This window comes from Symphodus melops (assembly GCF_947650265.1).
Source record: "Symphodus melops genome assembly, chromosome: 2".
NCBI lineage: Eukaryota > Metazoa > Chordata > Actinopteri > Labriformes > Labridae > Symphodus > Symphodus melops.
Window position 1 is genome coordinate 29,465,861 of NC_136692.1, and position 24,820 is coordinate 29,490,680.

Sequence of the window (24,820 nt, forward strand, 5' to 3'; positions counted from 1 at the left end):
TGAGCTGGCGATGAAACAAACAAAAGACACAATTGATCATTTCCATGTAGTAATTTGTTTTTCAGTCTATAGATCTTCTCAACTGGTGGGTCGGGACCCCAAAAGTGTTTCATGGGGCCATTTTGAGTGGGTCGCAAAAATGTGAGTGGAATTTTTTTTTTTTAGTTAAAAAGTCTTTGAAACTCTTTTAAAACATGCTGGTTTTGCTCCTTGTCTTTGCTCAGTTACACTATTTCTCATTCAATAAATCTGATTGGTTGAAAAATGGTCAGAAAATTGGTTCAAGACTTTCATGAAGGAGTTGGTGGTGGGTCCTTCGACTAGACCAGTTAAGAATAACTGGTTCAGATGTTGTTGTTGGTTTACAGAAATCAAATTTTAAGTTGCAAATAAGTCGACAAGGAGAGAGAGTGTGTGTTTGGTAAATGTTTGCACAACTGTGACTTTATGTCACTTTTGAACGTGATGTGAAGAGACACTCGTTAACACCCTAATGTGAACTGTGTGGTTTATATAACATCGACAGAGGTGTGTGTGTGTGTGTGTGTGTGTGTGTGTGTGTGTGAAAGAGAGAGAGACAGATGCGCGGACAGTTTGCAGCAGTGAGCTGATGTTTCCTGTGGTTGTGTCGGCCGATGTTTCCGTCGAGCAGCCTGCAGCGTCGTATTTCAGCGGGCCATGCAGAGGCAGGAAAGGGGGGCTGGGGCTCGCTGTTAACCGCTTACATTTTCCGACGCCTCTTTCTGCCTTTTCAAAGTGTCCACGAGACAAACCGGAGAATAGAGATAGATCATTTCCTGTGATTCAAGGAGTCTTTGAGTCCTGATCGCCTGAAAGCAGTTCACATGTTGTGTGTGCACAGAAGGAAGTGATCGGAGCAACACGGACTGAAAAACAAACATGTTTCTGTCTCAGCAGTCCGGAGATTTAGTTTTAGCGGTGTAGAGAAGACAGAGACAGCCATGTGAAGCCAACCGGCACACGCCAGTGTCACATCCGGTCAAAGACTTTTCAAAGTAATAGTCTCCGTCAGAAGAGTAATCTCTTTTGATTCACATCATTGGCTGATTTACAAGATGCAGTAGTTTGTTTCCTCCATCCATCATCTATCCATCCATCCATCCATCCATCCATCCACCCATCATCCATCCATCCATCCATCCATCCATCCATCTATCTATCCATCTATCCATCCATCTATCTATTTATCTATCTATCTATCCATCCATCTATCTATTTATCTCTAATTTAGGGGCTTTATTACCATAGTCTTACTAAATGAAAAGCTGCTTGATTAACACGAATGAACTGCAGAAATCATGCGCGTAGTCTCAGTGACGTCTCCTGTTGAGAGGCGCTTGGAAAGCGGCTACGTTATTGGAAATACCTCCACCGTAGTGTTGGTCAATCAAGTACCAGTTAAAGACTTGGAGTTAGGGCAGCTGTGAAGCTCCCTGCAGCAGAAACAACACACTCCTAATTATGCAAATGTATAAAACATCTAAACGGATAAGAATAAAAAATGTTTCTAAATAAAGACATGACGTATTCAGACCAACTTAGTTCTTTTCAACCTGTCGGTAACAAAAAAAAAATACTATAAGCCTATATGTTTACATGTTTACATTGGTGTGATGGAGATCCCTTAGATAAAAAAAAGACAAATTACATACATACAAACTAACAAATGCTAACGCTGAGATAAAACTAGAAAGATATGATTTTTCTAACATGGCGGGGTGGTGTGGCGTGTCAAGGGTTCTCCTCCAGCTTTTTATAAGCATTCATAATGTCCATGGGCAAGACACTATGAATGCTAATAAATGTGTTAAGGTTTTTACAGATGGGGACTTTCAGTAACAGCCTCCGCCATTAATACTGTATGTGACCTGCGGTTTTAAAAAAAAAAGAGTCCATTTAACGTGGCCATTATCCGCCTCTTATTCTGAAGCCCCAATCTGCTACAGTTTCCGGTCCTGTTCTTTGATGGTTGCCGCTACCTTGACTCTGCAGCGTGAAAGGAAAGGAGGGGACAAGCCAGAGCAGAGCTCATTTGTGCTCTCACGCTGCTGACCGGAGAGGCTGTCCGCTGGTTCCGGAGTGTTTGTTTCCGTGAACAGCACCGATCATCCTCCGCACATGTGCTGACACGTCCGTGCGCATTTTACGCACAGCTCGTCCGCTTTGGCACATCAGTGAATACACAGGAGAGAAGCGCAGAAGGAGGAGGAGGGGAAGGAAGATGTTGCTGAAGGAGTACAGGATATGTATGCCTCTCACAGTGGAGGAGGTGAGTTTAAAACACATTTAATACTCTTGTTCTTTGTATTTAAAGCTTCAGCATTGTTTCCAAAAGTCTGACAGTCCAGACATGTAGCAGGAGGCTCAGATGGACTGAAGCCTTCACCTTTCTTTTTCACTTCTCTTCCTGTCAATACAAAGTCTCTGCTCTCTTTGGGACTGTGGTTTTTTTTCCGGCACTCCGCTTTAACTTAATCCACATTTAAGCTGTAAACACACACACACACACACACACACACACACACACACACACCGGGGCTGGGCGATATTTGACCTCAATTCAAAATCAAGATTATTTACCTCGAGTACCAGGGATGTGACGATCTACTGAACTCATGATTCAATACGATTCTTCCACGGTTTATTTGACAACTTGTGACTGAAGACAAATGATGAGTGAAACAGATTCTTGTCAGTGTGCTTTGACCTTTTCATGTTTTTATTTCTGTCACCAAGAGGAGGCGACTGTAGCATCTCACTAAACGCTGCATCATGTCGGTTGTGTTATTTGTCTTGTAATATTTGTTTGTCTGTTGTCTTCTCACCTCTTTTCATTTTCTGTTTGGAGGCCAAACTGCTTCCGCTCCTCGGATTTAAAACGACACTGGTCTCGCTCTGCAGCTTCTCACGCTCACCGTGTTATTGCGATGATTTTTTTTCTGTCAGATCACCGATGTGAACCTCGACGCGTCTGAACGATTCATCGTGAGAGAAGTGAATGGTTACATCCCTACCTGACAGGACAGAGGAGGCAGAGTCAAACTTTACTGAAATGAATATTTTCAGAGTGTGATGGAGCTCCACGTCCATCAGGACCATGACCATGATCATGTTAGGAAAACACAGACTCACACTCCTCCCTGCAGCTTATTTATTCCATGTTGGAGTCTTCACAGCCCGGCCGGGTTTTAGAAAACCACACGTGCTGCTTCTGCCTCCCTCAGCCTGATATGAAGTCATTTTATCGGCCTGAACGTCTGAACGTGAGGAGGGAGGTTTCAGCGCTCTTCCTCTCTGCATCGCTCAAACAATCGCTCTGCATTCAGTTCCTGCAGCCTGATTGGTTTCACATGACGGCACGAGCACAATGCAGATCAATTAGCGGTGTTAAAACACTGACAAGTGTGCCGCTCTGCTCCACAGCCGGAAGAAAAGGCCATTGTGAGCGTGCAGCAGCGTGTTTTTGTCCTGTCTTGAATCAGACGGTGAAGATGATTGGCTCTCTCGTCCTGGCCCTGCAATCGTTTACTTTCTCATCTTCTTCCCGGCTTGGGTGCAGCCGTCGCCATGCGTGGGCGTTACTGATGTGCTCCTTCTAAAGTTGATGGGCTGGCAGTGAGGTGGAATAATAGTCCAGCACAGATTTCTTCTCCGATCTAGAGAAACCTCAGAACGCTTTTTGAAAGTAGTGTTTAATAAATGTTGAGTTGAGGGTAAATTCAAGGCTGCTTCTTTTCTAACGGTTCACACTGCGTTTCACATTCCCTTCCTCAGATGCTCTTTTTGTGTCCAGCAGCTGTGAGCTGCATCACATTCAGAGCCGTCGTCCTCTGAGCACATCCACAGAGCTTTCCAGGGATTCAAGGGGCTCGCTGTGGCCTGATGTGCAAACAGCTGCATGGCTGCTGTCTTTGTTGCTCTCTGACAGATCGGCTGCATTAAAGTGTTACAAGAAGAACAATAAGGGTTTTGTTTTTTTTCTGCAGGGTCTATATTTAGTCATCACAAGCGGTAAAAAACGCAGTTAACCACCCACACATGCAGAAAGCCATGGTCAAATGGAAACACAGTGTGTGTGTGTGTGTGTGTGTGTGTGTGTGTGTGTGTGTGTGTGTGTGTGTGTGTGTGTGTGTGTGTGTGTGTGTGTGTGTGTGTGTGTGTGTGTGTGTGTGTGTGTGTGTGTGTGTGTGTGTGTGTGTGTGTGTGTGTGTGTGTGGAGGCCTCGCTGTCACAGTGAGAGCTGTCTGATGTGTGAACAGATGGTTATTAGGAGACGACAGAACAGTGTCATTAAAGGCTCAAACTCCAATCAGAGGATGGAAGTGCACGATTATTATATAGGTGAGAGGTCGGACACGAGTTCATCTTTCTACACTGGTCGAGTGTGTGAGTGTGTGGAGGCCCAGTGTGCAGCTGTGTGCTGCTGTCTCAGGTTGTCTTCAGATGTTCAGTCCAGCGTTTGATTGATTGAGCGTCTGATCGGTGTGTGTGTGTGAGTCTGATCGCCATTTGGGAAGTTACAAAGAAGACATTACCTCATCTGAGCCGACTTCCTGTCATGTTTAGTGGTGACTGGTGTGTTTGTGGAGGGCAAACGTGTCTGAATGCATCGCTGTAAAAAGACAACAGCAACAGGGCGCACGGCGGCGTGCTCGAGTCCCGCTGCTCTGGCGTGTCTCCGTCTTTTCTGCTGCCTTTGTTCCACCATGTTGACATGTTTAACCCTTTACTAACTGTTAGACAGCAGGTTTTCCCGGCACGCGTCCGTGAGTCTCCACAGCTCCATGAGCCACCTTTGGGTCCCGAGCCAGCAGTGCACGCCGTGTGACAGCCTTCACTGTGATAGGCTCATTTAAAAAATTAGGTGTGTGTGTGTGTGTGTGTGTGTGTGTGTGTGTGTGTGTGATGTGGCGTCACAGGGACATGCAACGTCATGTCTCTCAGTGTCTCTGAGTAGAGATTACTGGCTGCTGTTGCATCATCACTCTTACTGCTGCAGAATCAGGTCGGCCTGTGTGGACGCTGTTTAAACCAGTTGAATGGACCAGAGAGTGTGTGTGTGTGTGTGTGTGTGTGTGTGTGTCCTCTGAATCATCCTCAGCACTTGCAGGTGTGTCTTCCTTCACATTGTCTCTGACTCTGTCCTGAAGAAAGTCTGTACGACATCAAACACTGTTTTGTATCTTTGGATCAAGAGCAGTGTGCCGATGTTTTCTTTCCTTTTGGTCGGCTCACATTTGATTTTCAAACCCGGCGTTCTGTGACGTGTTGGCTTCCACTGAGCCAGAGATCTGTTTCTGTAAAAAGAGGAGGAGTCAGTGGAAGCGAATCTTCAGGTCTGGATGATCCCTCTTAAAGAGTCCTCTGTGTTTCACTGTTTGTCTCAAGTTCCTTCTCTTACAAGATTGAGATCCTTTTCCAGTCCTCGGGGTCTCACGCTGCTGTTTGTCCTCCTGTGAGCGAGCGAGGCCATTCATCAGCCACTGCACCGCTCTCTCTCTCTCTCTCTCTCTCTCTCTCTCTCTCTCTCTCTCTCTCTCGCTCTCTCTCACTCTCTCCTTTTTTCCTGGAAAGGATGGAGAGGTGATGCATCACAGGAGACACGGATAGATGTGTTGCTTCTCCTGCTGTCTATCTACCATTACATCTCTCTCTCTCTCTCTCTCTCTCTCGCTCGCTCGCTCGCTCTGCTGCAGTAGCTCTCACTTACACCTCCCTGTCTCTGGCTGACGGGCTGTTTTTCAAGCTCACAGGGGAAAGAAAAAAAAAAAGCGCTGACATGGCCCAACCTTTGGCTGCCCTGAGTCATCGTGTGACTCCGGCAGCACGCCCACTTTCTCACACTGTATTCACCGCCATGACGCGTCGCCTGATAGATATGAAGTCGTCATCACGTCGGAGGATTCCTGCGTTAAGAGGTTCATCAGTGTGCTGAAAAGAGCTACACGAAACGCTTAGACTGAAGCTGTGAGCTGAATGAGGCTCACTGAAGGCCACGCCGTCCCTCTTTTTCCCGCCCTTTTAAGCGCACGGTGACTCAGAGTGTGTTGACACCCAGCGAAGGACGGCGTGAAGCGATGGATGCGGTCGTTTGTGCTGTAATAACTGAAGGATTACGACGCCGTGTGATTGGATGAAGAACATCTCCTCTGGCCGTCAACACAAAGGGGGGGGGGGGGGCGTAGGCCTGACTCACACACACACAGCAGAGTGGGGCTGCTGCACACTGTAGCACCTGAGCAGTTGGAGATTGGCGCCTTGCTCAAGAGCACCTGGCATCTCTCAAAGAACCACTAACATATTTGGGTCTGCACCGGGACTTTCAACCCAGGTCTCCCTCAGACCGAGCTGCTGCTGAGTTTTTCTAAGGTAGCATTTCGCTCGGAGTCGGTGCTGCTTGAGCACCGTGTCGCACCGTGAAGACTCAAGCTGTTAGCGCTCTGCTGCTGTTAGCGCTCTGCTGCTGTTAGCGCTCTGCTGCTGTTAGCGCTCTGCTGCTGTTAGCGCTCTGCTAACATGTATTTGTCTGTTTCCCTCTAGGGTTTGGAAACGTGGCTTCCTGAGAAGTGGGCTTTTTCTACCTCTTGAAACTGAAAGGCCCAATGATGGGGGAGGGGGTGGAGGGGGTGGAGGGGGAGGGGGAGGGGCTGCTGAGATGAATGGCCCCCATGGAAAGCTGGGAGGACACCTGGGTTGTTGGCTTTCCAAAGCATAAGCATTTCTGCAAAGTGTGAGCCAGTTCATTAAAGAGGATGAATATTTGATATATTTGCAACGTGTCCAACGTCTGCCAAGAAGTGCATACACTTAAATGAAGAGTCATACTTTGATCTACACAGCTGAACCCCCCCCCCCCCCCCCCCCTCTTTTAACAAAAACATTTCTCAGTCAACACGTGCAGGGTACACGGGGCGTGCAAACGAACCAGCAGAGCGGCGGCGGCGCTCCCGCCCACAGCGACTCTCTGCAGCCTTGTTTATTTTTTTCTGCTTTCTGAACTTGGAGACTGAACGTGAAATTTGACATCGAGACAGGAAGTTCCAGATATTTATTATTTACATGACATAGTTTTCTTTCAACAAAAATAAAGGGCTCAACAATACAACTGAACACAGGAATGACAGGACAGTGGAGTCAGAATCCAAGGAGAGAGACGGAGACACAGCCGGGGTTTGAACCTGCTCCATCTGCTTTGAGGACTGCAGCCTTTGTACACGTGTTGCACACGCTAACCGCTAGTCCACCTGGTGACTGGAAGTTCTAAGTAATAAAAGCTGGTAAATCCTACAGACTCAAAGAGACTGTGTGATCTGCACATGAACGACGCTTTCACTCCAGGCTCGTTCATTAATAAGAACATGTCATTAGCGTCTCTGTCTCCTGCTTGCTTACTTTATGTTGGGAGAGAAAAACCCATCTGGTCTCAGTGAGACCCCCTTTAACGAGACTTGTTGCCATGGAGTGTGTTTCCATGACGCCACACACTTGATTTGTCTTGGCTCGCGGGCTGCTGCGTGCCGCCTGCTCCGGGAGGACACAACCACTGAGTTCAGATTCTTCAGGAGGCAGTCGTGAAAGAAGATGGCCGTCCTCTGAGCGCTGGGTGACCTTGCATAAAAGATGCAAAAAGGTAGAAGGAAGAAAAGGTATACTGTTCACAGATCGAGGTCAAAGGTCACGGTCAGTTGGATGGATGTTATTCAGCGGGGGCTTCCAGCTCCGTTCTGATTAGACTGAAAACGCATCAAAACACCTGCAAAACAACAAACATGGAGATTTAAAAAAAAAAAAAATCAAGATATAGCAGTAGTTTTTTTATTTTTTAGCATCTGATGTCAGCTTCACTTATTTGACTGAAGAAGCCGAAGAAGACACGGAAGGATCCGAGCTGAGATGTCCTGTTTGCAGAAGAAGCGTCTGGTTTGAGGAGTCAGCTGAGCAGAGACAAACACAGTGTGCAGATATCACAGCGACACAAACAGCACGAGTGACGGCGTGCAGCACGTGGAGAAGATGGAGCCACCAAATAAACGTTCATAATACCACAGCGGGCGGCGGCAGACTGGAAACCCTGCTCGCCCCAAACCAATGCAAGACACACAGAGGTCACAACGTGCTCTTCTGTCCGAGGCATGTGGACTGATCAGGTCCATGTTGGAGCCTTTTGGGGGGGTTTGAGGACTATAACTTTGGCTCATGCCGCACACAAACCATCCACTGGACCACCGGTTGTACTGACCCAACTTTTCCAAAACATGAACGACAACTTATCTGAGCTGACACAAAGTCATTGTGTGTGTGGGAGGAACATCCTGATAAAGACGTGTCGTCCCTTTATAAATGTGCTGATTGCTTATCTATTCTTCCATCAGTGTGTTCACCCCGCCCATCCACTCCGGTTTGTTTTCCACTGATGGGTGTCATGGTAAGGTGCAAAGCCTTTTTGCCATCTGGTATACATGACAATGCTGTGATTCAATAAGCGTCCTATTTACTCTGCGAGAGGAAACCATCATGTCTTGTGATGGACCATTATCCACGGATGAGGCCCATTCTCATTTCCTAGATTGTGTGTGTGTGTGTGTGTGTGTGTGTGTGTGTGTGTGTGTGTGTGTGTGTGTGTGTGTGTGTGTGTGTGTGTGTGTGTGTGTGTGTGTGTGTGTGTGTGTGTGTGTGTGTGTGTGTGTGTGTGTGTGTGTGTGTGTGTGTGTGTGTGTGTGTGTGTGTGTGTGTGTGTGTGTGTGTGTGTGTGTGTGTGTGTGTGTGTGTGTGTGTGTGTGTGTGTGTGTGTGTGTGTGTGTGTGTGTGTGTGTGTGTGTGTGTGTGTGTGTGTGTGTGTGTGTAGAGCCTCATGAGATTGTCACACGCTGCAGAGCGACTGTTTCACGTATCTGGGAGACAAATAGTCTTTTCCTGCGTCATGTTCACAGACACACTTTGAGATTACGAGTGTGTTTGTTTCTGTCGTGGAACACGTGGAGACACCTCACATCTTCATCATCATCATCATCATCATCATGGAGCTGTTTAGCCCTCCAGTCCTGAGCGGCTCAGATAAGGCCGCTCATGTGGGCGGCGTGCTGCTGAAGGTGGACAGTAAAAAGCCGGATGATGGCTTTATGGAAATATCCTGAAATGTAAAGTGAGGTCACAGCAGGGGGCCGTCAAAGACTCTCTGCCGAGTGCTTGCTCATTGGTGGATTAGATTTGGTGAAAAAAACAACAACTTAGACGTAATGAATTACAGAAGAGAGAAAGTCGTCGTGGTCTCGTCTGTTCTCGGCGGTTACAGGAAGCAGCTGTTAAAATCCCAGGCGAGCTGATGCAGCACGATAAAATACGCTGGAATATATAAACTTTATTACAGGCTCTGAGCCCAATAGGCCGACATACAACATATACAAACAGTTACATAAACATATAAACAAGGAAAAGCCTTTTTCACAAGAGTCTTAAAAGGCGTTCATACCAACGCTTCCATAGATGTGATATCGGACTGAGCTACACTTGGGCCTCATGAGCCTCACAATAATACCGTTTTGTGACTCATCAAGTCGACACATGAACTTAAACATCAGGGTCCTCAAGAGGGCCTGTAAACAGCATCATCATGTCAATTCACAAAAAAGCTTCGAGGCACTTCTGCTCCTGGGCTTCTTCAGCAGTATCCTCAAACAATCACTGTCTGCTACCTGCAGCTTGTGCATGGTCTCCTTTTTGTAGTTGACCCATAGAGGGGCTACAACATGGGTCTTTGCCTGTGCATGTCAGCATCATCTTCCATCTTGTCAGTAATGATGTGCCCGAGGTATTTTGTACAGTTGGATACACGGATGCATGGCTCTGACAGGTAAAACATTAAGTTCAACAGGAAGGAGTTCTCCTCCGTGTTCCTCCTCTTCCTCCCCGCTGAGGTGGAGCGGGCCGTGCGTGGATGAGGACGGCGAGGGTCACGGTCCGATGGTGGTGGCTGGGCTCCACGTACCTCGGGATGGATGCGATAAAATGCAATATGACGGATGTGATGTGAGCCTCAGGATAAACACTTTTTTTTATTGCACCTTTAAAAATGAATAAAAAAACAACGACAGACGGACCAAACAGAGTGTAGAAAAACAGGAAGTAGAGCGATGCAACAGGCGGGAAGACGAGTTTTAAGTCCCAACATAACCGGTAGTTGATTTGTTGAACGACAGTCACATGATGCTTCTTGAATGAATGACGACATGCTCAGCTCAGCTACACAACGTGCTCCTGAAAAAGATTCGCTTCCTCTAAATTTCACCTTCGGCCAATGAAGTTGCGTTGGTGTTACCGTCACCCGTGAGTCATGAAGGAGCGGCGTGGTGAGTCAGCTTTGGCAGGTAAGTCTGATGACCTCATCACCTGGGTGTGTCCGTCGTGAGAAAAGCACTGTTTTTAAAAAAAAAAAAGATTGTTGGAGTAGTGATGGTCTTTTTTTTTTGTTTCATCATCATCGCCTGTGCTTGATCAAATATGGAACCGTACCCGGAGAATAAAAGATTCCTCCCTTCATCTCGGCGCCGGGACACGACGGGAGCGATGAGAGCCGCTTCCAGTCGCAGTGCGAAGGCGGTGATTCAATCTGTGAGGTGTGGCTGGAAAAAATGTCTCTCTCACTCGTGGACATCTTCACTCTGGCTGCTGCTGCTGCTCTCTCTGCTGAGCGTGTGTCCATCATTAACACGAGGAATCTCAACCACTGGTCTTCCATTCAGTCCTTGAGACTGTGGTGAATGAACCTTTGTGTCTGAGTGTGACACACGTGGTAGGAGGCTGGATGGGATGTGAGTGAAGGAGCTTTAAATGCCACTTTACATTACTTGACATTTCAGACGTTCATGTTTCTGCACTCAGCAGAGGGCCTACTTATCAAAGATCTTTAATGAAGACAGGATGGTCACTCGGCTGGAAAGTATGCGCAACGCTCGACCCTCTGGTGAGTGATGATGACGCTGGTTTTAATCTGCACAGCGCCCTCTGCTGGTGACAGAAAACTGCCGTAAATTGTAACACAAAGGAATTTAAACAAGTCTATAAATCTATAAATATCTGCGTCATAATGCTATCAAATCCAAAAGTGACTTGAATTGGTATAACGCTTTGAATTAAACTTTGAATTTGAAATAAAAATATTTTTTAATTGACTTGACTTAATGTGCTGATTTCGGCCGATGTTATCAGGTTCTGATAAATACACTGTCCTGTCCTGGACTTGCACTGTTGGATCAATTCTTTTATTCAATTACCAACATTTACAGTCAAACACCACAACCTGTCTAAAGGGCTCAAAAGCATCGAGCACCCAAATGTTGCCGATGTGTTTTATGTGCTTTCGATTTAAAAATCCGACTAAATGTGGAATCAAAAAGTATCCAAGATGACCACCTCTGCTCGTCATGGTGACGCGGTGCGATGGCTCAGAGGTTTCATTGAGCAGCAGCCACAGAGACGATCTGTAAGTTCAGTCTGAGGATTCTCAGGAGACTTGGTGCCTCTCGTGGTCTTTCCTGAGTAGACTCTTTATTGTGAGGGGTTTTTTTCCCTCAGAGGAGGGGCACTGTCTCTTTAAGAAACCCCCTGGCTGTGTCCACACAGGGACAGAGGACTGCTTCTTTTGACCTTTGACCTTTTTCTTTCATTTAAAAAGGCAAAGCCCCTGCAGAACAAAGTGTAAGGATTTGTTTTTAATGGCGGCTGTATTTTTACAGACCATTATTTTAGACCCTCATTCGGGGTCTTTGTTTTGTCTCTTTTCACCCGGTTAGGGACCCGGCTCCAGCTGATGTGATGAGTGTGAACACAAACGTACTCGGGTACGGTTACCTGAGTCCACTTGAAGAGGTGGCGAGGAGCCCGGCCTGGTTGGATCCTCTGAGCTGTGTGGTGGATGTGGACGTGAAACCTCACAGCTAGCAGGATGGACTCGCTTCTTCTTCCTTTAAATCATCTACGTGCATGCTGCCCCCTGCTGGGTCGGTACATACAGGAAGTGATGTCACTACTACGCAGACCAGCGGGGGAGGGGAGGGACTATTGTGCCTAATGTGATAAAACGCCTCTTAGCACAGGTCCAAAGGTTGCAAATGTTCATATTTAAATCATGGAGGAAGTGGTCCGTGAGTACGAAGCTGCGACCTGATGCGGTTTGTTTTCATGCTTGAACGATGACGTCGGTGAGTAACCAAGCTGGTGAAATAATAATAATGTATCATTTCCCAGTCGTGGCTCAAACATCCTTCTGCACACCCTGCAGGTCGTCCCTTTAGTGTTTGTTCTGCTATAAGCACATTACCACAGCCCCCGCTGTGTTTTATGAATAATTAAATGGCTTCCTTTTATGAGCAGTGGGGGGTTAAACAGAGCTGGATGAAGCACTAAGTGAATGTGTACTGCTGCTCCACACAAATAGTTTAATAAGCAAAGTAATGATTTGTAAGGTTTGATTGTTTTCAGCGTCGTTCGGCCTTCAGATGTATTTTTAGCTCCGCGCGGCACAAACACGCCCGCGTCAACGTGAGCTCGCACGCCGAGAACACGGAGCCGAACCGTCTCGTTTATGACCAAGTCTCGTGTTTGGGACACGCCCAAAGTGAGCAGCTTAAAGGACCAATCAGAGAGCTGCGTTCGTCCTCTGTGCTCAGACATGAAGGAAACAATGCAGCAGCCAGTATGTCCTCCTTCTCACTTTAGATTCTGCTCTTGAAGGTCTGAATTTGATTGGACCAGAGAAGGTAGGCGCGGCTTTGAAGGCTCACGGGCTCAGGGGTTCTGGGTAGCAACACATTGATACTGTTCACTAAATCTGTCTAAATCCTTCTGTAAACTTTCTTTGTTTCATTACAAACAAAGCAAAGAGAGCCTGAGGTCAGTCACTGACCGGCTCCGCCATTTTGACTCACAAACGCCGTCCTCTTCACTCACCTGCTCGTCCCATTGGTTTAAAAATAACAAAGTCCTTCAGTGTTGATCCATTCTCACACAGATTGATACGAGTTTCTGAACACGGTGACTTCTTCAACATAAAGAAGAATTAACACTTTGAATGTTTCCTCACATGTTTACTGTCGACACGCTGAGCTCCTTTTCGTCTGATCTGATCTTTAAAGGGAAGACGTGTCATGTTGTTGGAGTAGTGTAGTGCAGCAGGTCGTCACACTCCACCCAAACAAGGCTTGGTGATCTTACTCCTATATGTGCTTTAAAGGAAAGTTTAGAGTCGAGGATGTGCTGAATGTGAAAACTAAGAAGAGCTTCGTTTCGTCAGCGTTCAGGTCCGATCAGTTTCCTCAAACGAGATTAGACAACGCTGACCGCTGACTGAAGAAACTCAAAAGCTCGTGCCACGGATGTTGAGCAAAGTTTGGGATGCTGTTGCCTCAGCGCCATTTCTGCATCGTCCCTCGTACGTCTTGTCCCGCCTCCTGAGGAGCTCGCCTTCCGCTCGGACAGTGACAGTGTCCCGGCTGCAGGAGCGTCCTGTCCTGACATCACAACACACTCAGGCATCTCACAGCAAATACACAAGGTGAAGTCAAAGACGCACTGAGGTGACGAGTCGACTCTGACGTCAAGCCCGACCCTCAGGTCAAGCCCAGATGGTCACATGGTCGACAGCGCTCAAAGCGGGACAGGCTCATAGTGTCTGCGCTGCCTGCACTCGGTGGGGAAGGCGTTGACTCGAGCGTGACGTGGGCTGTGAAGCAGTCCTGTGTTCCTCCGTCCACAGCCCGCCGTGTCCTGCACGCTCTGACAGGCTGCGGTGAAAACTGCTGTTCTGTAAGTCGGACGTGTTGTGAGCGCTGCAGGCTATGAAGCGTGAGTCGTCAGCTGATCAAATGTAATCTCATTTTCTGCCCGTCCTCTCTCTCTCTCTCCCTCTTGTGTTTGTGTGCACAGGCTTTTTTTTTTTTTTTCAATCTGTACCTGCAGAAGAAGTGAAGTGCAGCTTCTTGAGTAAGTCATTGTTACTCTGTGGAGACATCAGAGAGAGAGAGAGAGAGAGAGAGAGAGAGAGAGAGAGAGTTCAGTTGATTCTAAAAGGCTTGCAAATGGAAAAACGAAGAAAGAGAAGACGTGGACGGAGGTGAAAAGAAGCTTGAGTAATGTGAGGAGGGAAATCATCTCTGTGGTTTCCTGAGCAGCTCTGGACTCTTACAACATTTACTCAGACAGCTTTTCTGTTTTTCCTTCCTTTAGTTTAGTCTCTCTTTAAAGCGCTCTGACTCTTGAACTTTAAACAGCAGAATGTCCTGAAGCAGCGATGCGCGTGCACGACACACACACACACACACACACACACACACACACACACACACACACACACACACACACACACACACACACACACACACACACACACACACACACACACACACACACACACACACACACACACAGAGAGAGAGAGAGAGGCAGCTGCTGCTTGGGATTTGTGTGCCGTTGGGAAAGTTTGGTTTGCTTCCACTGTGTGTGTGTGTGTGTGTGTGTGTGTGTGTGTGTGTGTGTGTGTGTGTGTGTGTGTGTGTGTGTGTGTGTGTGTGTGTGTGTGTGTGTGTGTGTGTGTGTGTGTGTGTGTGTGTGTGTGTGTGTGTGTGTGTGTGTGTGTGTGTGTGTGTGTGTGTGTGTGTGTGTGTGTGTGTGTGTGTGTGTGTGTGTGTGTGTGTGTGTGTGTGTGTGTGAGGCAGACTCACTCGCTCTCAGGATAAGAATACACCAGCACACACTGGTCATCACGCTGTTCTGCTGCCTGCAGCCCACACACAGGTGCAGCGCGTCTTTGAAAGAACTATCAGCTCAGCCCACGCAGGCGGACACACACACACACACACACACACACACACACACACACAGACTATAGATAGCTATATGCTGGCACACTTCATTATCATGGCTGGTTTCTATGGTTACCAGTGCCATGGGTCCCTACCATTACCCCCATAGCGGAGAGTGGATTGCAGTGATTATGGAGTAAGACCCTCCCTGGTGAAAGCGTGGAATAACGAGGCAGATGATGGAGCCTCGCCTTCTCCTTTAACACGCTTTCAAATCACAACGACGTGAAACGAGTAAACACGTTTTATTCACGTGTGCGGCCTCCGCTCGATAGAAACATGCTGCGAGCGCTCTCTTCCGTGTGACGAGTTTGATTACGAGGGGGCGCAACCTAATGGACTGGAAATATTAGTGCCCCAGGGCATCATGGGGGATTAGTGTTTCCTACATGTTGGAGCGCTTAAACGGTTGAAGTAGCAGCACTTTGACGTGTTTTTCTGTGAGACGTGGCTGCAGCCAGAGAAATACTTCAAACACACTCAATCAATAATGCAACGAGCTCATGTTGGATTAGTTCAAACGTTTCTAATCCGCCATGAAAAACACAAACACACAAACTGGGGTTGATTGGATTTTAATAACTCGTCTTGAGTCGGGATGTGCGCGAGAAACAAGCAGCAACGTCGTGTGTTGAGAAATGAAGCCAATGAGGAAGTTCATAAAAGCAGACAGGTCTGATGAGTTTGTGTCTTCACTGGCACACGCTGTACGGGACACGTGTTGTGTCTCCTCGCCTCTGTTTTGGGTTTGAGAACGATGCGTGTTATTCTGAGCTGAGCTGATTGACAGGTGGGCGTAAAGCCCGCCTCAGCTCCAGCTCTCAGCCTGTCGTTAGCTTGACTCAAAGTTAGCCTGAGACAGCATTTCCAGCAGGGCGGCTGCTGCTGACGAGCCTCCAGCGCCCCCTGCAGGAACAGACGGGTTACGTCACTCAGGCTTCAAATATTAATATTTACAGTCCGTGTTGATAAGCCAACTAAAGGATCAAACGCTTGTAGCTTCCACTGTTGTTAGCTCTTTAGATAAAAAGTGCATTTGGATTAATCCCGGCCTGAACCCAATCTTTGAGTCTTTATGTCACAGGTGTGATATTTGGTTTTGGTGCGTCACGTGTCGGCTGAAGCTCAGTAAGCGTCTGCACAGATGAACTCCCACCGCAGCTGTCGACGAATCAGAGCTGAGCTGGCTTCAGCTCGTCTCTGCTCCCTGTACAATGAGTTCTTCGAGGGTTTGTGGTGTTCCAGGAGAGCAGGACGAATGGAAGGTCAATAATTCCCCTGTCAGCTCGACACCACAGAAACCCGGAGATCGAGTCAGGCGTGTGTGTGTGTGTGTGTGTGTGTGTGTGTGTTAGGGAGGAGGCGGGGTTGTCAGGACAGAATTATACCTTTCACATGATTGTATCGTAACAGTAAGACGCATTTCAGACCCTGAGCTCTGAAAAATAAGAGGGAGGATTGATTGTCGGCCTCTCTGCTGCGTGTGTGTTTGTGTGCGTGTGTGTGTGTGTGTGTGTGTGTGTGTGTGTGTGTCTGTGCACTTGTGAGTTTCCACCCCCTCATTCTAGCATCTTCTTCACCTGAGTCAGCCTGGACCACAGCTGATTTGTAGCGTGATTTAGAGGATTAGGGAGAGAAAATACCCGTTACGAAGCGTTGACTCGTGAAAGTGTGTCTGTGTGTGTGTGTGTGTGTGTGTGAGAGAGTTTTTGAGGTTGAAGAAGCAGATCTTATCTTTTCATTGTGATGACAGGTTAATCAGATTGAGTCAAAGTCCTATCAGACGAGCTTTCTTCTGCTGCACAACACAAACTTAGATTAGTGTGTTTTAAATGAACGTTCTGTAGCATTTACAGCCTGAGGGATTCTTTCGGACTTGTTAAGGCCGCGCTGTTCTCTACACTTTCATGGTTACTGAAACATGAGCATTGACAATAAAAACATCGTAAAAGTGTGAACTCATCCCGATACTTCGTAAAATCTGTTCATTCACCCTGCAAAGAAGTGAAGTGCTCAAAGACAGGCTTGTGAGAGGTTGTGCTGCTGCGATCACCTGACTGTGGAACAAGAAGGCACATGACGTGGAGAGCGAGCAACCCGTCTGCTGCACCCCACCGAGCTCAGCTGAAAGCATGACTCGGCACTTTTCAAGGGTTTTATTTCTCCTTTAATTGGGAGAGAAAGCTGCACAAGTGGGCCACACTTCAGCATCCTTTATTTCAGGCTACATTGTAAGTTTTAAATCCTGTTGAATAATGTATAGGAGTCTGACTTTGGACCGTCAGTCTGAGCTTCACAACACGCCGAGGAGAACTTGACACTCGTCGACCTCTGAGACAAGCTGACGAGAAAAACCTGCAGAGAAGAAGAACGCTTTATTAAACATGGACGTCCAGGTGTACAGAAGTGAAGCCAGAACCGCTCTGTGCTGGGCGCTGACATTTTGAACGTGTGGAGCCGCATGGTATGGACGTCCTGCATGTATTTATGTGAACTCAAGAAATATAATAATAATAATAATGATAATGCATTTTATTTAAGGGCGCCTTTCAAAAAACCCAAGGACACCTTACATGCAAGTTTTTAAACAGACAATAAAACAGAAACATAGAGAAGGTCAAAATGAAAAAGTGTTCGAGTCCGCTCACAGAAAACACGACTTCACTGACTCTGCGTCCTGTTAGTTAAATACAGACAGAACACTGCGGGGTTTATCCTGGAGGAAGGCCGTCCACGTCGTGTACTCGTGCTCGTTGTACTCCAGGGCAGAGGAAGTGTGCGTAGCTCGAGCGCTCACGCTCGTCAAACGAACGGATTGTCCAGCGTGGACTCGTGCGTCCTCGGAGCCTTCAGGCTGGAAGAGATTCTTTTAGAAAGATCAGCCTGAGCCTGCGTTTAAGACATCCTGCCGTCCCCCACACCAGAAACAAAGACGGTTCAATATCTGGATGCAAAGACGGCCGATGTTTCGACCTGATCCAGGATCTGATCCAGGATCTGAGCGAGGATCAGAGTGAGCGCCGAGCTGCTCCCAGTTCGGCTGCAGACTCCTGTTATTTTCAAAGACGTGTTGAATTCTTTATTTTGTCATCTCGTTCGTAAAGTCGACATGAAGTCTCAAAGTCTTTACTTTTCAGACGGATGCTTTTCAGGGCCAACATTTAAAGGTTGCATAATGCAGCTGTAGGGTGCTCACTGTGTGTGCTTCGGTTTCATAGCGTTTCCATAACAACAGTGTAATGTTTCCAGACAGCCCTCTTAAGAAGCAAGGTGGCCCATCCTGTTCTGCTGGAGTGTGTGTGCTGCAAACAGTCAAAGTGTGCATCTCATAAAAACTTATCTCGCCCCTCTCTCTCTCACACGCTTCATCGTGCTTTCACTTTCCAGGTTTTACAGCCCTGGAAAGGCAAACAGCGGGCAGATGTGCAACGCTCTTTAAATAGACCTAAAGAGGTCTTAACAAGCACGGCGCTCGGCTCTGCTTGGTGGCCCCTCGTGGCCCCTCGCGGCCCCTCAGACATTCCAGTAATCACCGACCATGGCTGACATTTTCTTCTCAGGTCTTTGTAAAGGTCATTCTGCTGCACCTTGTTACTGCCTGCTGTCAGCTCTGAACGTTTGACTGGATTGAACACTTTCACACGGTTTGGTTTGATCTCTGAAACTTCTTGAGCTTAAACCTTGAAATGTAAAAGTTGCACATAAACGGCTTCAGAACATGGAAGTCTTTTCTTTTGGCTGCCTTTTCTCGGGTGCATGAATGCGTCTGGACAGAAACGTATGACATCATGTGTCGTCGACGTGCTTCCCCTCCCAGCGCGGTGATTTATGAAGGACAGTCGGACTCTGTCAGATAAAGACGGGAGGATAGATTACCGATGTGAGGCGAGTCAGAAATGGTCGAGTGGCTTCGCTGTGTTTCTGAAGGTTTGACTCGTTAACAAACAGGACACGGGGACGACCGACGCTCTGCAGCGCTGGCTGAATTTAAATGTGGAGGGAGATACTGACCAACGCCGTCTTTTATTTAAAGACGGACGAGCGTCCCTCTCTGACTGACAGAGTGGTCACCTGACGAGCGACTTGTTATTCCAGACATCCATTATTAGAGCGAGCGTGTCGTTGTTTAGATGGAACCTGTGAGGCATTCAAGTACAGTGGTGAATCTGACTTTGTGTGTTGGGTCCCTGTAGGGCAGATTGTAAGAGTCAAACAGGTCATTGTCGGTGTGTCAGGGTTATACACATTATACAGGTGAGGCCTTTATGAATGTAGAGGTTTGTGTGACGGGAATAGAAAACACTGGCTGCAAAAACTTGGTGCAAATCGATGTAGTCCAGCGTTTTCAGCGCAAGAAGAGTCCAGGAGGCGGGACTTTCTCACCTTGACGCAGCCAATCAGCTGTAACCTGTGCTGACTGTATGTTCACGTGAAGAGTCGTTCCTTTGAGCTTTCACATGCGTGTTGCAGCTGTGCTCTCTGTACGCTCATCCATGTCGCTCCTCCCACACCAATCAATCAAAATCAAGAAGGGCGGGACTTACGGAGGACAAACTAATCAAACGAAAGACTTTGAAGGGAAGGAGTTATGTAAAGTGTGATTCCTTCATATTGTCATGTGTGTGTTTCTTTTTAATGACATACGGAGACATTTAAAAGCGACCTAACACTCGTCCCTGAGGGAGGCGGATGCGTCATACGCCGACCTTTGAAACCTAGCAACAGTAAGCGCTGGAGAGACGCTCTCTGAAACGGCGGTTAACGAGCTGCTGCAGTTTCTTCATTTCCTCTGCAGTCTTCGGCGCTCAGTGTCTTTTAGCACACCTTCCTTTATAAATACATCCAAACAAACCGTCTGACTGCTCGATGTTCCCGGCTGATCTGAGCGAAGATGAGCCAGCACAGTCTCACAGTTTGCCTACAAATAACACGGCATTGTAATGTCGTGCAATGCATACGCCAAATTGCAACTTTGCGTGCATATGATCCGTGATGGGGTTACCCATAGACGACTATTCTAACCTCTCCCAATCCTGTTTCCTGACCTTAACCAGTCGCTGTGTTGCCATGCGTATCACATGCACGTTGAGATGAACGCACTCTGAATCATCGACGAGCGTTCGAGCTCCTCTGAAGGTCCAAACTCAGACTCGTTGAGGCTTCTGGTAAATGAGTTGGTTTCAAAAACTCATCAACTTCCTGATGAAATGTGCTCTCTGTCGCGCTCTTGAACTGGCCTCTTAAGACAGTGATGGTTCACACCCTTCCTCTGAAACCCCCGTCTGTTTCCTGTAGATGATGCGTATGTAGTCACTTAGACGAGCGCTGTCTTCAGCAGCTTCCTGTGTTCCTGCTGTGATGGGCGTCCTTTCTTCTTCATGGGAAGAACACGTCTGTTGTGATATTGTTGTGGTTACCTTGAGGATAACATGTACGACTGTCCGTTGAAGAGACGCGTTGTGAAAGCTCTGTTCCTTTCTCTCCTTCCAGCTTCCTTCCCCTCTGCACCCCCCGAGTGATGTCATTGCACACAGCCGCCCTGCGCAGACATCCTAATCCGCACACACACACACACACACACACACACACACGCTGGCCCGGACTCCACGGTGCAGATATTTTGGAAAGAGCCGAGTGATTTCCTTGAAAATAACAAGGGGAGAGAGGCTTTGCTGGCGGGCTGATTGGCCTTATTAGGGCTTTGACGTCAGCGGGAGGCTAAACTGGACCGAGGTGCATATTTCTGAAAGCCACTCATGGGGCCTCAGAAGAGGAGCGCTTGCTTCCTCTCTCTCTTTGCTGTCAAGTTGTGCTTGACGGTTTTCAGTGCTCAGCTCAGCGTGCCAAAAGAGCTGCGACATTATGAAACTGTTGGATCATTGTGGTGAAGAATGCTGCGGTAACCTGGGAGTCTCTGTTTTGTACATGTGTTAGAATAGATCCAAAACAGACTGTTCCCATACTGCATAGTTACATAACAAGCTGGACGGACTGCTGTTAACATAGCGGCTGCTGAAGTGCGTAGATATTAGTTTTCGATCGGCCTCATCGGAGGGTGCAGCCTCGTTTCGGATGGCCGAAGTTGAAACCCGTCCAAAAAAGGCTGAACCGAAAACGTCAAGACTTCTTCCTCTGTTTGTTTACCTTCCCCTTTCCTTCAGTGGGTGGCTTCACTGCTCCGAGGAGAGGAGGAGGAGGAGGAGGATGAAGAGAGGCATTCAGGAGGAGGAAGAAAGATAGAAGGAGGGAGGGTGAAAAGAGAGAAATGAGTTAGAGCCGCTCTGACGGCGTTGACAGCTGGGAGGAAGTCATTTGTAGAAGGCAGAGGTGCTGCCAAAAACAGAGCTGCCTTTCACATACTCTAAATAAGCGAACATGAGGAGTTTGTCTCGAAACGCTGCAGAGGGAAGAAAGTGGACAAAAAACAAGATGGACAGAAAATCCATTGTGTCATTTAAAATACCACAGAGACGCCTGAACCTGGTGGCTCTTTGAAACACATCTTTCTATGATGCTGCCTTCCTGTTATGTTTACTCTAAACTCTAAAGATCGTTTAGTGCTTTCCTGTTCAGTTTGTTAACCTCATGAACCGTGACGGTGACTTCTTTCATTCTTCTTGGACTCTTTAGTTTTCGTGTTTGCAGAGGCGACGTCACTCTGTGTTTGTGGTTTCTTTGTCATGTTTAAGGCCAAACAGACTTCTCATGCCGCGCCCTTATTTTGCCAAGTGTTTGTCGATAAACTGAGGTTACCATGTCAGTGTTCTGCCAAGGTCAAAGTCTATACACGCAAACTGTGAGTGTTTGTACTCTTTGTGTTTCACTGAACACACACCAATCTGTTTCTGAGAGTCTGCCTCCAAACTGTCTAAAACATGGAGTCTATATTCTAATCATCCCCTCCTCTCTGGAGTGGATGCTCACACAGCTCTGCATGTGGTGGACACTGTAGCTTCAGTGTTTAGCCAGCTCTGCATGTGGTGGACACTGTAGCTTCAGTGTTTAGCCAGCTCTGCATGTGGTGGACACTGTAGCTTCAGTGTTTAGCCAGCTCTGCATGTGGTGGACACTGTAGCTTCAGTGTTTAGCCAGCTCTGCATGTGGTGGACACTGTAGCTTCAGTGTTTAGCCAGCTCTGCATGGGTCTGTAAAGCTTTCTGCGTTCTAACCTCTCTCCATGTTTCAAAAGCATCTCCAACATTGATCCTAGTTTGAGCAGCTTTCTGCTGCTGGAGCTTATTAGAAACATGCAGAGGCTTTTTAGCTCGGGTACAATCACTTCTATCTGAAGCAGTTCCACTGCCCGCTTCCATCGCTGCAACACCTGTTCACCTGATAACTGCTCTCATATCTGGCAAACCCAGGGGCGTCCAAAACGGCCTTCAAAGCCCCGCCTACCTTCTCTGGTCCAATCAGATCCAGAGCATTCAGGAGCAGAATCTAAAGTGAGAAGGAGGACATACTGGCTGCTGCATTGTTGTCAGAGAAGCTTCAACACAGCATGTTTCCTTCATGATCACACAGGAGGAGAGCAGCTCTCTGATTGGTCCTTTAAGCCTCCTGACAAACGGACATCTCAGCTGTGCCCTCTAACTGGGTGAATGTCTCTGTAACATCCCAGCCTTCATTTAATCCACACGGATGAATAAAGAGAAACCTCCCCCTGCTGTGCAGACTTCAAGTTAAGAGCTGTTTGATCCTGGATGTGTTTCTGAACCAGCCTGTAAACTGGCTGATTTGGGACCTGATGACAAACGCCGCTTGGTTCGGCCTTGGATCAGTACTCCCTGTTAGCAACATTGTGACGGAAACACGGCTCATTTTTCCAAAGAAAAAAAAAGAGAGTAACAAAGAAGGTCAAGGACGTTTGGACGGCAGCCTTTTACTGTCCCAGCTGCTGTTTGTTTGACATTTTGGCTGCTTAGGGAACGAGAGGGGCTCGATGAGTCAGCAAATTCAGTCCTGTTGACCAAACAGAAGAGAAGCAGCCGTAAACGACAACATGCTGGCTGATGCAGGTATGGCTAACGTTAGCAAGGACACTGGAGATGTCTCCGGTGGTGTCAGTTTTCTTCAACGTTACGCCTGCTTGCATGGGACAACATTTCCTTATGTAGAAGTGATCCCAGGCTACGACCGGCTTCCAAAGCAGAGCCGGCCATTAAGTAGTAAAAGTCCGTCAGGTGATTTACAGAGACTGAAATGTCTTGTCTTGGCAGCATTTCTGGCAACATCACCTCATTCATTCTTCTCTCTCTCTCTCTCTCCCTCCCTCCCTCCCTCCCTCTCTCTCTCTCTCTCTCTCTCTCTCTCTCTCTCTCAAATGGATCAGAGGCATCGTGCCAGCTAACGCTCCTGCAGGAAGAGAAAAAACCCCCCCGACTGCTGCAAACCTTTAATGCAGTTCTGTTTAGCTGCTGAAGTCCACTGCAGTCTGTTTTAATGATGTTCCTTTGAGCTTCACCGCGGCCGCACTCTGACTTCTGCTTGTCCTTTGCACGAACAAAATGTCGAGTTTTCACACCAAAACGCGGAAGAAAACCTTTGCTTTACATCACCTCAGATATTTCAAACGGCCATCGAAGCCAGACAAATCCATGTTAGAGTTGTAACGGGACGTTACCGTTGCCACGGAAACATCGGATGCTCCATCAGGAAGCGTGAGCTGCTCGTGAAAGCTGCCGTTCTGTCGCTGTTTCTGTGCTGTGACGTAACGTAAATAGTCCTCGGATACATTAGCTCGTCTGTAAACGTATTCTCTTCCTCAGGTCGGTGTCACCCGGTCGTCATGACTACGGTCACGCTCTAAGTTCACTTTCTCTCATGAACTCCCCTCGACCGCTGTGCGTTGGGAGAATGTCACAGTCCCATGGTTGTGATGTGGTCTGAGTGACGGAGGAGGAAACGCCGCTCATCAGGGAATACAAGCAGCCTGCTTTTCTTCTGTTACTCAGCAGTTTGTCAGAGCTGCTCTGCCTCCACCAACATGTTTGACATTCTTGTTGCATCAGTTTTCACTCCAGGACAGCTGAGAGAAACATCTGTATGACACACACACACACACACACACGCACACACGCACGCACACACACACACACACACACACACACACACACACACACACTCTCACAGTCATTCGCCTCTCCTCAGAGAGCTGAAGCGATGGACTGAGAGGAAGGAGAGCTGTGATCTTCCAACTCCTGCAAACGTCCTGAAATGTTGTGGGTGAGCTGCATGTGTGAACACAGTCTCTATCCACACCCTCCATCCTTTTGTTCAAATTGAAAGAGCAGAAAAAAAGTGATCACAGTGTTGGACTCTGTTGCGTCACTGAGCTCCTCTGTCGGGCGAGCAGCAAACCAACAGGAAGCCTGATGTGTGAACACCCTCAGTGGTTAAATGCATGTATGAGCAGGATGCTCTGTGTCTCCAGTCTAAACATGATCCCCCGTTTGAGCCAGCTCCTCCTTCAGACCCCACCTGTCCCGCGTCTCAGAGACTCATCTGTCCCCTCTCCTGATGACTGCTCACATTTGCCTCTGAAATTTCACGGTGAACATCTAAGCCTGTCAGCGTGTCGCTAAAGAAAGCCGGCCTCTGTTATCATACATGCACACCTATTTTTAAACTTCCCGGTGCTCTTTAGACTCTGTGCCCGCACGCCTGCACAAAGTTACAGACGAGTGAAGCTTATTTTTATCAAAGTGCATGCTGGGATCACAAAGATAAAGTCAAGTGTACCTTTACGTCCCTGCAGGTTTTCTTTAAAGGAGCTGAAAGGACAGAGATCCTCTCTCTCTCCGGTCGATGTAAATATATTCTCCGACAGTCTCACATCCTCCGCTCTCAGTGTGAGCTTCCTCCGTCTCAGACGCAAACTGAAACTTTTTAAAAAAAACGTGTTTGTGCCTCACCTTGAGGTTGGCCTTTTTGTTCAGGCCGTG

At 47.6% G+C, this 24,820-nt stretch overlaps 1 protein-coding gene across 1 annotated transcript in view; it reads left to right on the forward strand.

The window, feature by feature from the left end:
• The first annotated feature begins 2,003 nt into the window (after positions 1-2,003).
• Positions 2,004-24,820, forward strand: part of LOC306818879 (cytoplasmic phosphatidylinositol transfer protein 1-like) — a 68,708-nt gene continuing 45,891 nt past the window's right edge. Inside the window, exon 1 of the mRNA XM_079336606.1 lies at positions 2,004-2,290. Coding sequence (XP_079192732.1) covers positions 2,243-2,290 — 48 coding nt within the window. The 5' untranslated portion in view covers positions 2,004-2,242. The remainder of the gene's footprint in view (positions 2,291-24,820) is intronic.